General features: G+C 41.8%; 1 protein-coding gene across 1 annotated transcript in view; it reads right to left on the reverse strand.

The window, feature by feature from the left end:
- kntc1 (kinetochore associated 1) overlaps positions 1-12,747 on the reverse strand; it is a 120,968-nt gene that overhangs the window by 78,554 nt on the left and 29,667 nt on the right. Inside the window, exons 19-26 of the mRNA XM_068005764.1 lie at positions 12,669-12,734; positions 12,511-12,572; positions 10,798-10,909; positions 9,350-9,493; positions 9,201-9,257; positions 7,525-7,626; positions 1,700-1,819; positions 1,044-1,187 (exon numbers count right to left, since the gene is read on the reverse strand). Coding sequence (XP_067861865.1) covers positions 1,044-1,187; positions 1,700-1,819; positions 7,525-7,626; positions 9,201-9,257; positions 9,350-9,493; positions 10,798-10,909; positions 12,511-12,572; positions 12,669-12,734 — 807 coding nt within the window. The remainder of the gene's footprint in view (positions 1-1,043; positions 1,188-1,699; positions 1,820-7,524; positions 7,627-9,200; positions 9,258-9,349; positions 9,494-10,797; positions 10,910-12,510; positions 12,573-12,668; positions 12,735-12,747) is intronic.

The following is a 12,747-nucleotide window of genomic DNA, read 5'->3' on the forward strand; positions in this document are numbered from 1 at the left end:
ACCACTACATTTTGGTGACCTGTGTACATGGACCCCTAAATCTCTTTGGAGCTCCACTGTTCCCAGTTTTTCACCATTGAAAAAACTCACATCTATCCTTTTTTGGTCCAAAATGGATGACCTCACTTACCTGTGTTGAAATCCATCTGCCACAGTTTTGCTCACTCACCTGATCTATCAATGTCTCTTTGTAATCCTATCCTCCCATCTACACTACTTACGATGCCACCTCTCTTTGTTTCATCGGCAAACTCGGATATATGGATCTCTATTACGTTTTCTAAGTCATTAATAAATATGGTGAATAGTTGAGGCCCCAGAAAAACTTAGGCTTTTCAACCTTGAAAGGAGGCAATTGAGAGGTGAATTGTAAAAAGGTATACAAGATAGTAAGTGGTATAGAAAAGATAATTCCAGAAAATTATTTCAAGCTCAATTGCAAGAGTACGACAAGAGGACACGGATTCAAAATAGTATGAAGGCAATTTTGGACTGCTATCAGGAAGTTCTTTCTCACACAGTGATCAGTATGTGGAATGGACTTCCATTGAGTGGTAGTAGCAAAAACCCTGGAATTATTTATGAAACAACTGGATGCTGCAAAGTGGGGGCTGTAGGGTCTCTCTGGATGAATGAGCCAAGAGGTGCTGAATGGCCTTCCTTATCTGTAATTATCTTGTGAAAAGGAAACAAGGAGACAGTCTTAGGGATAAGGTGTATATAAAAAAAAATCACTGTTCCTCGTGAAACTCAAAGTGTCACTTCAATTTTTCCCAATTGCATATTTTACCTTCCCTTTGGTATTATATAAGTGCAGATGAAATACAATTACGTAAGAATTGAAGTACAGGTTTTTTTAAAAATAAAAAATAATTTACTATGCCTATCTTTGTATGTTATCTAATATTTTGATTAGCAACACCCTTAATCATTTAAACAAGTTTCTGCAGTCAAACAGTTTACAACACATCATACCATTCAACTATTGCATTCATAACAGACTTTTCTCATGGACATTACAGGTACAGTAGAATAGCATTCACCTTTATGTAATGCAACAGCAGCTCTTCCTTCTGTAAGTCATGCTTAGTTATATAAGGCTGTATAACCTTTTCAAGAGTTGACGGAATAAGCTCTGGAGCCAGAACTCTATCCAACATCCGAAATACAATTGTCGCTGTAGTTTCCTAATAAATAAACAAACTATTAGCTCTTTACAAATTCTCCAGTTACGTTACCATGTCATACACTAATTACATTATCTAAGTTCAGATTTAAAAATGCAATTTCTTAAGAATGTGCAATTAAAAATCTTTGAAGTTTTGTTGACTAAGGTAGTCAATGACTCATGTTAATGGTTCCATCATGTAATTAAATTACAGTTTAAGATTTAATAGAATTATGCACAAGAAGAGTTGTTTGCTTCAAATTCAGTGTCAGATGATCGATCAACTGCTAACAAACATACAGTGGATCTGAGCCTTCAATTACTATAAGGTACACCCATGTACACTATTGATCTGTATGTTAAAGACGTCAGCAGTTACTTTACAACAAAGGCAGCAGTATAAAAAGGAGAAGACATAGGGCCACTATGGGTTTTTTTTAAAAACAATTATTCTAATGCATCAATTCTGGATATATCAAATTAACAGAATCCATTTTTCCTAATCTATCTTTCATGTAAAATACCACCTACTTTTTCAAACTCTGAGAGTGCCAGTCTGCAGTTGTACTTTCTATGGAGGTCAACCAGCTCCTGCAGATTATTAACCAATGTCTTTAACTGGCACACCTCTTCACAGTCAATGTTTTTTTTCTAAATTCAGGACAAATGAAACAGAACAGCTGTATCAACAATTTAAAACAATTCTTTACCACCACAAAAATCTAACATGGTTACCTTTTTCAAGTTTAGAGCCCTTGCCCTGCTCCTCCCCACACAAATTCTCCCTCTCCTGAAGGTGCCGATGCACATTGGGATAGAGTTCTATGAGTGTCTTTTGGCCCCAGGCCTGTGGTTCATAATTAATAGAAGCCAATTATAGCACACCTACTGCTGCCTCCTGAGATCAGCTAACTACACAGAGCTAGTAATCGAACCTGGGACCTACCTCTGGTCCTTATGGCAGCACAGCAGGTGATGTAATTACCCAGTAAGGAACTGGAGGAGATTGTTCAGTGCCTCTTCAAGCCAGTTTATGGAAGTAATGAAAAATGCCTTTATGTTCTCATTACTGTACATTCTTTAGATGTCTATAGAAATCAGTTTTCCATTCTAAACCAGAACTATCTAAAACCAACAGATCTTTATAACCATTCCATGGTCTACTTTCTCCATTTTATTTTTACATACTAAAGTTGTTACACTAGATTTAAAGACCTCTTTCAAAGTTCCAGTTTTACTTTAAAGGACAAAAAGGTACCAATGGAAACTTTCCACCTTCCCACAAGAGATAATCTTGGACCTTTAATTTGTAACACTAGTATTGAACTTTTTTTGAAAGGGGGCAGGTAGCAAAAGGAGAAACATTATTCACCAAATACAGTAGTTTTTAAAAAAAATATATACCCCACCTTCTCTGAATAGTTCACCTAACCAATGTTAAAAACAAAAAATGTACCTGTCTTTTAATTATGGTATGTAAGAGCATAATCCATCTGCTTTCAAAAAGGGGATCTTGCAGAAGTTCTGAATTCAAAACAAACAGGTGCTGGGGCACTGGATTACAATAGCCTGTACCTCCAGGGCGATCCCACCAACAAACACATCTTCCCCTCCCCTTTCAGCATTCCGAAGGGGCCGCTCCCTCCGCGACACCCCAGGCCACTCTTCCATCACCCCCAACACCTGCTCTCCTCCCCACGGCACCTTCCCATGCGAACGCAGAAGATGCAACACCTGCCCTTTCACCTCCCTCCCTTCCCACCGTCCAGGGAAGGAAACACTCCTTGCAGGTGAAACAGCAATTTACTTGTACTTCTTTCAATTTAGTATACTGTATTCGCTGCTCACAATGCGATCTCCTCTGCACTGGGGAGACCAAACGCAGATTGGGTGATCGCTTTGCTGAACACCTTCACTCAGTCCGTAAGCGTGACCCTGACCTGCCGGTCGCTTGCCATTTCAATTCCCTGTCCCACTCCCACTCTGACCTCGGCCCCTTGCACTGTTCTAATGAAGCCCAACGGAAGCTCGAGGAACAGCACCTCATCTTTCGATTAGGCACTTTACAACCTTCTGGACTCAATATTGATTTCAATAACTTCCGATCATAACCACTGCTCCCATTTCTTTGGGCAGCAGGTGCTGGTAATGGTTCTGATGTTGCCATTTACAGCTCCTCTAGACCCAACTTTTGTTTCTCTACTTGTTCGATTATCACTTTCCTTGCCTTGCACCATCATCCCTTTTGTCATTTAATCACTCTTACCCTCCACCCTACTCAGAGACCTTCCCTTTTGTTCTTTCCTCCCCTCCTTCAGCTCTGTACTTGCTCAAAAACTGCCAACTCTAAATTTTTCCAGTTCTGACAAAAGGTCATCGACCTGAAACGTTAGCTCTGTCTCTTTCTCCACAAATGCTGCCTGACTTGCTGAGTATTTCCAGCATTTTCTGTTCTTATTTCACATTTCCAGCATCCGCAGTATTTTGCTTTTGAGCCTGGTGATTTCCCAGTATGGGATGCACTTGATGGGTTAGTGGCAAATCATTTAAATCATCCTCTAAGAAGTCAACGCTGCTCATTTCTCTATATAGGTACCAGGGGCTCCTTGTGGCGGGGGGGGGGTAATTCAGACCAGTCACATTTATCCTTAAATCTACAACACAAGTTGTCACTAACAGCATCAAGGAGGAAGGCACCCAAAGCCACAAAAAAGGAACTCTGACAGCTAACACAGAACTTCAAACCCATCATAACACAAACATAAAAAAAGTTTAAAAAAAACTAAAACTTGAACCTAAAACTGCAGAAAAATACAATGCTTATTTCAGAAGCTTTCTCTTGTGCCCAAACTACAACATTAGAACATAAGAAATCGGAGCAGGAGTAGGCCATACGATCCCTGAAGGCTGCTCCGCCTAACAATCAGATCAAGGCTGATCTTCCACCTCAACTCCACTTTCCTGCCCAATCCCCATATCCCTTGGTGCCCCTAGAGTCCAAAAAACTATCTCAGCCTCGAATATACTCAACGACTCAACAGCCACAGTCATCTGGGGTAGAGAATTCCAAAGATTCACAACCCTCTGTGTGAAGAAATTCCTCCTCATCTCAGTCTTGAATACCATTTTACATTGTTGCTGAATAGCTACAGGTGCAAAAATTTGCAAAAGCGACAGTAGTATAGTGCAGGAGCTAGAAGCACACTGAAGCTGCGAGGTGAGACACCTTCAGCATTCGACACCAGTAGTATAACTTTAAAGCTATGCTTTGCAATTGCACAGGGAGTCAATTGGGTCTCTTTCGAGAAACTTTTACACTTAGCATGCAGTCATTTTAATGCGAGGAGAGAAAAGCAATGCTGTCTCCCGCTCTCTCATAGTATTAAAAACTAAACGCCCAGAAATCAAAGCTCTGTGCTTGCATCCAAGCTGAGCTAGGTACCTCCACTACACTAAACTTCAACACAAAGTTTTCAAGAGCTCAAGCATTTTAGAGGACAACATGGAGTGGACTGCTGATACTTGTTCAGTTGCCAGAGTCAGGGGGAGGAGGCAGTAGTGCAAGAGTTAAGCACGATAGGGAGAATATTTGAGCGAGCAAGCAGTGGGAGGTATAGTTAGGTGAGTAGGCTTCAGTGAGGAGGAAAGAAGTACCACGTAGGAGGCATATTTCAGTCAATGCCAGTATGTCATTAGATTCATCCATGATGAGGTGTGAATGGCAAAGGCTTTGTTTGTGAATATTCCAGATGACAATAGAGTGGGTGTGGTTAGAGAGGAGAGGGTTGGGAGAGGCAGGGGCCAGGGCAGCAGTGGGAAGGATAAGCAAGATAGGGAGAAGTTTAGAAAGTCCAACCTTGAGAAGCAAGCTGGTCAGCCGGAGCAGAGGTTGAGACAATTGGAGTTGCTGCTCTAGGAAAACCAGCAGCATTGGACATGGTGGAAGATATGGAGACAGCCTTGGGCTCACTGAGGAGGAACTAGAGCCTGAGGTGGCCAGAGAAGGTAGGCTGAGGAATAGTGAAAAACGAGAGAAGCAATCAAAGAAAGTATGGTGCTGGTAAAGAGGAAGGAGAAAGAGGGCATGGCCAAATGACTTCGTAAATAGTTCCCTCTTTCCCTTTGAAAACTGCAATTACTGTCCGCTCCTCCAAAAAAAATCAGCCCTCAGCTCTGTCTTCTCCAGTTATCACCATCCTCTCCAAGATCCTCAACTGTGTTGTCCAAATTTCATGCAGACTTTTCCCACAACTCTGAATCTAGACTGCTCTGCCCACAACACTGATACCACCCTGTTCAAAGTCACCATTTTCTTTGGCTGTGATTGCATATTATTCCCCTTTGACCTCTCCACAGTGTTAAACACAAACCTGCCATCCTCCTGCATGGTTCCACTCCTATCTGTCCCAACGCAGCCAGTGCATCTCCAGCAATGACTTCTCTAAACGACCCCACATGCTCACCAAGGTACCATCCCAAGCCCAGCTATACTCTCCACCAGATCCCTCAACTATTGTCTCCCTGACGTCAGACTCCCTGTCCAAAGTCATGGATAAGCTAGCATTTGCTCCAATTGAGCCATTGGATTCTGACCTTACCAAATAATCCACACTTTTGCCACTGATTCTATTTCCTTCCCAGACTGTGCACAATCTTGGTGTCCTGTTTGTTCCGTTGTTCAGCTTCAAACCTAATATCCAAGCCACCATTTTCGTTTACTCTCACCTCCACAACATTGCCTGCCTCAATCCCACAACTGAAACCCCTTTCACCTGCCGACTCGAATTTAAGTGCCACCCTCCACAAACTTCACTCACGTATTGAATGCATTGAAAGACCTGCATGCCCATAATCCACTCTGTTATAAGTTGGATAGCCCAGTGGTGAAGGATAGAATACTAGAGCCTGGTCTTTAGTTGCTTCCAAGCCTTTATTCACAGAGCTCCACATTACACACACCACACCCTAGATAAGCTCTCTTATATATGGATACAAGAGTCCCAATTGATACACAACAGTGGCTGGAGTCATACCTAGCACAAGGGAAGATGGTAGTGGTTGTTGGAGGCCAATCATCTCAGCCTTAGGACATTGCTGCAGGAGTTCCACAGGGCAGTGTCCTAGGCCCAACCATCTTAAGCTGCTTCGTCAATGACCTTCCCTCCATCATAAGGTCAGAAATAGGGATGTTCGCTGATGATTGCACAGTGTTCAGTTCCACTCGCAACCCCTGGACAACATCCAGGCTTGGGCTGATAAGTGGCAAGTAACATTCGTGCCAGACAAGTGCCAGGCAATGACCACCTCCCCTTGACATTCAACGGCATTATCATCGCCGAATCCTCCACCATCAACATCCTGGGGTCACCATTGACCAGAAACTTAACTGGACCAGCCATATAAATACTGTGGCTACAAGAGCAGGTCAGAGGTTGGGTATTCTGCGGCGAGTGACTCACCTCCTGACCCCCCAAAGCCTTTCCACCATCTACAAGGCACAGGTCAGGAGTGTGATGGAATACTCTCCACTTGCCTGGATGAGTGCAGCTCTAACAACACTCAAGAAGCTCGACACCATCCAGGACAAAGCAGCCCGCTTGATTGGCGCCCCATCCATCACCCTAAACATTCACTCCCTCCACCACCTCCCTACATAACAGCACTGTGGGAGAACCTTCACCACATGGACTGCAGCGGTTCAAGAAGGCGGCTCACCACCACCTTCTCGAGGGCAATTAGGGATGGGCAATAAATACTGGCCTTGCCAGCAACGCCCACATCCCATGAACGAATAAAAAACACCTGAATACAATTAACACTAATTGATATAAATCACAGATACAATTAACACACTCCTGGTCTCTACATTAGCTCTCTATTCCCCAAACGCATCAATTTCATCCTCATCTACAAATGTCTTCACATCCTTACCCCACCCTACCCTAACTCTTTGACCTCTTCCAGCCTTTTGTCCGATCTTGAGCCTTTCGTTCCTCCAACTCTGACATTCCTTACATTTCACTATTGGTGCCAGAGCTATCAGCTGTCTCATTTGTACTCTGTAACATCTTTCCTATACCTCTTCACCTTGCTTCCTTTCTCCTGCCTTCAAATGCCTTCTCAAAACCTATTTATTCAAACATGCCTTTGGTTACCTCTCCTGACTTCCCCATTTATATTCGATATTAGTTTTTCTACTCTACAGCACCTTGGGCTGTTTCACTTACAACGTACCATGTGATGTAATATATATTTGTTACTATTCTAGTATGAAACAGAACATTTTACATCAAATTGAACTTGGAAAGTTCAGTTAAATTGAAGAAAACACAATTTCAGAAATGAGTCAATCATACTAATGGAATCCAAAGCCCGGCAGTAATAAGCCCAAGTTCATTTGGTTTCTTCGCTACAAAGTACATTTCTGCCATCTGCAATCCATTTTCTGGCCAGTTTGCCTGTAAATGTAAAAATAAAAGTTGATAACAATAGTTATAAATAATAACTTCAATATTTGCAACAACAGCTCTTAATTTTGCTTTAAAATGAAAAAATATTGTTATTTAAGATGTAGGGGCTTATAAAACCAAATTCAAATCACTCTAGATTTTGTACACACCTTCAAATTCTGGATTTAAATTTAGTAAACAGACAAATAATTCCTACAAAACAATTTGCATTTATATGGCTCCTTTAACATAGTACAACACCCCAAGGCATTTCACAGGTGCGATTATCAAACAAAATGTGACATTGAGCCACATAAGGAGATGTTAGGATAGGTAACCAAAAGCTTGGTCAAAGAGGTAGGTTTTAAGAAGCATCTTAGAAGGAGGAGAAAGTGGTAGAGAGGTGGAGAGGTTTAAGGAGGGAATTCCAGAGCTTAGAGCCTAGGCAGCTGAAGGCATGGCCGCCAACAGTTGAGTGAAGAAAATCAGTGATGCACAAGAGGCCAGAATTGGAGGACTGCAGAGATCTCGGCGGGCTGTAGAACAGGTGACCAAAAGCTTGGTCAAAGAGATAGGTTTTAAGGAGCGATTTAAAAGGAGGAGAGATAGAGAGGCGGTGAGGTTTAGGGAGTGAACTCCAGAGCTTAGGGCCCATGCAGCTGAAGGCACGGCTGCCAATGGTGCAGTGAAAGAAATCGGGGATGAGCAAGAGGGTAGAGATCTTGGAGGGTTGTAGGCGGTTACAGAGATAGGGAGCGGCAAGGCCATGGACTGGGAGCCAATGGAGGTCAGTGAGCACAGAGGTGATGGGTGAATGGGACTTGATGCAAGTTAGGATACAGGCAGAGTTTTGGATGAGCTCAAGTTTATGGAGGGTTGTAGGTGGGAGGCCAGCCAGGAAGGCATTGGAATAGTCGAGTCTGGTGGTAACAAAGGCATGGACGAGTGTTTCAGCAGCAGATCTGTTGAGGCAGGGGCGGAGATGGGCGAGGTTTTGGAGGTGGAAGTAGGCAGTCTCGTGATGAAGAGTGTATGCGGTTGGAAACTCAGCCCAGGGTCAAATAGGACGCCGAGGTTGCAGTCTGGTTCAGCTTCAGACAGTGGCCAGGGAGGAGGATGGCGTCATGGCTAGGGACTGGAGTTCGTCGCAATGGGGACCGAAAGCAATGGCTTCGGTCTTCCCAATATTTAATGCAAGGAAATTTCGTCTCATCCAATACTAGGTGTCGGACAAGCAGCGTGACAAATCAGAGGCAGTGGAGGGGTCGGGAGGGGTAGTGGTAAGATAGAGCTGGGTGTTATCACGTGGAATCTGACACACTGTTTTCGGATGAAAACATGTAACAGTTAACTTTCATAACATTTTATTTTTTATTTCAGATTTCCAGCATCTGCAGTATTTTGCTTTTGTAACAGTTAACTTTCAGCAGCTTCGAAAAATTATTTTGTAGCTTTTAAACTCAGTATTTTGGGGAAATCATTGTTACAGTGCAGGTTGATAGATTTCACTGAAGGTTTCAAAAAATTCTTTCAATCTTGTTTCATTCTCAGGACACTGTAATCCAAACTTTTATACTCATTACCTTCTCAGTTAGCTCAAGACTACGAGCTCTGTGCTCCAACCATCTTGCCAGAATTTTCTATAAAAGTTGAAGCAAACAAAACCATTACACAGTGTGCAAAGTTAAAAAAAAACATTTATTTACTACAACCAGCTACCAGACACCATTACCTTGCCCTCAGGTACAATCCTTAAAACAAAAGGGATGATGACATTTCTGAACCAGAGACAGAGTTCCTGTGAAGGGGTGCTTGCAGAGAGAGAATCCAGCAAATTCTGTAGCCTTTTCAAATCAAATTTGCTTTCAAACTCCACCTGAAATTGGAAAAACGGTCTTCAGAACAAAACTCTTACTGTTCATTAAACAACCCCAAAACTCAACAAAAACTCAACTTAGTACTACTAAAACACACCACAATTTTAAAAAAAAAGAATTCTGCCTGACTTATAACTGCAATTACAGGGATTAAAGTCCTGATCGTTGTGTGTGCTATACTTGCTTGGTTACTGCTTATTGGTTATCTAATAAAAAGATGTGCAACACAGGTGGAAACACCAGGCTACATGGAAATGCCAACAATATTGTATGGAAAGCAGAGCAGTCATTGTGGTCATCTCCACCAATCGGAATAACCGCTCCAGGCCAGCAGAAAGAAAGCCCAGGCAATAAGGAGCAGCTCCAACAGCATCCTGGTTGGAGAGCAGGGGCAGATCTGAACCATCTTGTTACACAAGTCAACATTCTCAGCAATCACTCTGATGAAGGCAAAGTACCACTCTCAACTGTTGGACAAAAACCTAGAGGTTGCAATAAGATGTGCAGTGTCTGACAAATTCATGCCAGAATTCCAAACTTTGGTGAAAGAGAAAAACTGCAAAGTTTTGCACTGAATGATAGCAGATATCTACTAAGTAAATTTACCCAAATTGTGCCTAAGTTGTTTTTTTAACTAAAATTAGTGTATGAGGCTAAAAAGGTGTCACCGTGGCCACACTGTGGCTAGTCAGAGATTTCAGTATTTTGGGGAAATCATTGTTACAGGGCAGGTTGATAGATTTCACTGAAGGTTTCAAAAAATTCTTTCAATCTTGTTTCATCCTCAGGACACTGTAATCCAAACTTTTATACTCATTACCTTCTCGGTTAGCTCAAGACTACGAAGCTCTGCCCTAAAGGACAGTGTTGAACCAGTTGGGTTTTTACAACAATCCGACAGCTTCGTGGTCACTTTTACCGATACCAACTTTTTAGTACCAAATTTTTTTGAACTGAATATCAAACTGGGATTTGAACTCACACTCTCTGGATTACTAGTCCAGTAACTTAACAACTACACCACCATACCCCAGTCAGCAGTTGAGAGGCAGGTTTGGTGCTGTCCTGCTGTCTAGTCCCCCAGGAGGTGCAGATGCTGCTACTGTACAATTAGCAAATTTCAAACCACCATGCAGGAGGAGGAGGAGGGACAGCCATGTGGTTGCATATTCGATTTAAATGTTATGAGGCGCATATCAAGCTGTAAGTTATCAATTCAATAAGATCATTCACTATACTAATATAAAAAGATGGAGAGCACTTCACAATATGGAAGACCAACAAAACATTTGGTTAATATCACCTGGTGTCTTAACCAAATGTACTCTGCACATTCCTGATTTCCCTCCTGGAGCTGCAAGAGGACATCATTAAAAAGGTCCTCACTGTTTACGAACTTGATCCAAACAATACCACTGTGAAAGAAAGAATCAAATATTAGTTACTCTGCTGGCACCTATGAACTCTAAAGCAGGGATTCCACCAAGTCTTATAAACTAAAAATTCAGCCTCAGTACAACTCAAGTTCAGGCCCCCGATAGTTCAGTGGGATTGACAGAGCTATATAAGCCAGAAAGGTCCGAGGTTTAATTTCTGGTCTATCTGGAGTGAGCTGATCTCAGAACTTGCTTCATCATTGCTGGGCTGGAGGAGAGGAGAAAAATCAGCCAGAGCTCCCATACTTAAATTGCTATTCCATAGAATCATGAAAGTTTACAGCACAGAAAGCCATTTAGCCCATCTTGTCTACACTGTCTCTCTGCTAGAGCAATCCAAAAAGAATCCCACGCCCTGTACCTTTCTCTTCTTCAAATATTTATCATTTTTTCCGATAAAAGATACCATGCTGTCTGCCTCAATGACTCCCTATGATAAAGCATTCCATTCTCCAACAACTCAGCGTAAAAAAAAAATTCTCCTCACTCTCAGTGCCCATTTTAAATTGATGACCCCCCCCTCATTACTGACTCCCCAGCCAGAGGAAATAACCTTTCCCTACTCACTGCATCAAAACCTTTCATAATTTTAGAAACCTCTATTAAACCGAATCAACTTTCTCTGCTCTAGGGGAAATAGTCATAATATCTCAAATTTTTTATCATTATTGCTCAACCCTGGTAGCAACAACCAAAATGCTGTTGACTTTTTATGGTCTTATTTAACTGCAATCATGCGTTCAAAGATTTATGTAGTCAAACCTCCAAGTCTCTCTTCATCCATGCCCTTTAATGTCCTTCCATTGAGTGCACATACCCATTCCCCCTCACAAAATATATTACTTTACACATCTCCACATTAAATTGCATCAGTCACTTATCTATCCATTCCCCGAACTTGTCGCTGCCTTCCTGAAGTATTTTACAGTCCACCTCGATGCATGCCAAGCTGCCTACTTTTGTGTCATGAGCAGGTTTTGATATCGTACTACCTGTGTGCAAGTGCAAATTATTTATATATTTCAAAAATAAAAGTAGACCCAGCACTAGTCCTGGGGTACACAGAGTCTAACCATTCTCCAATCAATGCTCATTAACTGTAATTCTTTGTTTCTAATCTGCCAAACTGCCTCTTATACCAGATACCTGACTTTTGGTAAAAAAGTCTCTTTCCACCCATCTTATCGAATGCCTTCCTAAACTCTATATACACCATATGTACTGGGGTTGAAGGAATATGGGAACAGGATGGGCAGTTATGATTGGAATTATTTGTTCACATAGAGGGTAAACACCAACACAGACTTGTTAGACTGAATGGCCAACTTTCTGAGTTGTAACTTCTACGTATTTCTATATATTTGAGTCCCCTCAGCGCTCCTCACTGGAACTCTCTCCCTAACCAAGGTTTCGGTCATTTTTCCTAACTCTCCCTACGTGGCTTGCTGTTCATTCTTCTTTATTTTTGCCTCTGTAAAGTGTCTTTAATATAGAAAAACATTTCAAAAGGTGCTATACAAACCCAAATTTTCACTGATGACGAGAGTAGAGGTAACAAAACAAACAAAAAAAAATCTAACCTGAACTTCCCAGGCCCAAATGCTTCATGAAAAGTCGTAAGTCTTGCTTCCACTCTCAACACCTAGAATTTTTGAGTAAGTGGATGAAATCAATTGTGAGTGATCCGTAATATCTTCCTAGACCAATACTGTAATAAAAAATGTCTCATTACAAGTACCTCTACCAGCCACAAAGCTTGATCCTCAGACAAACCAAGAGACTTTTTATCTTCTTTCTTTAGAATCTACAAAAAAGTA

Source organism: Heptranchias perlo, chromosome 25 (assembly GCF_035084215.1).
Source record: "Heptranchias perlo isolate sHepPer1 chromosome 25, sHepPer1.hap1, whole genome shotgun sequence".
NCBI lineage: Eukaryota > Metazoa > Chordata > Chondrichthyes > Hexanchiformes > Hexanchidae > Heptranchias > Heptranchias perlo.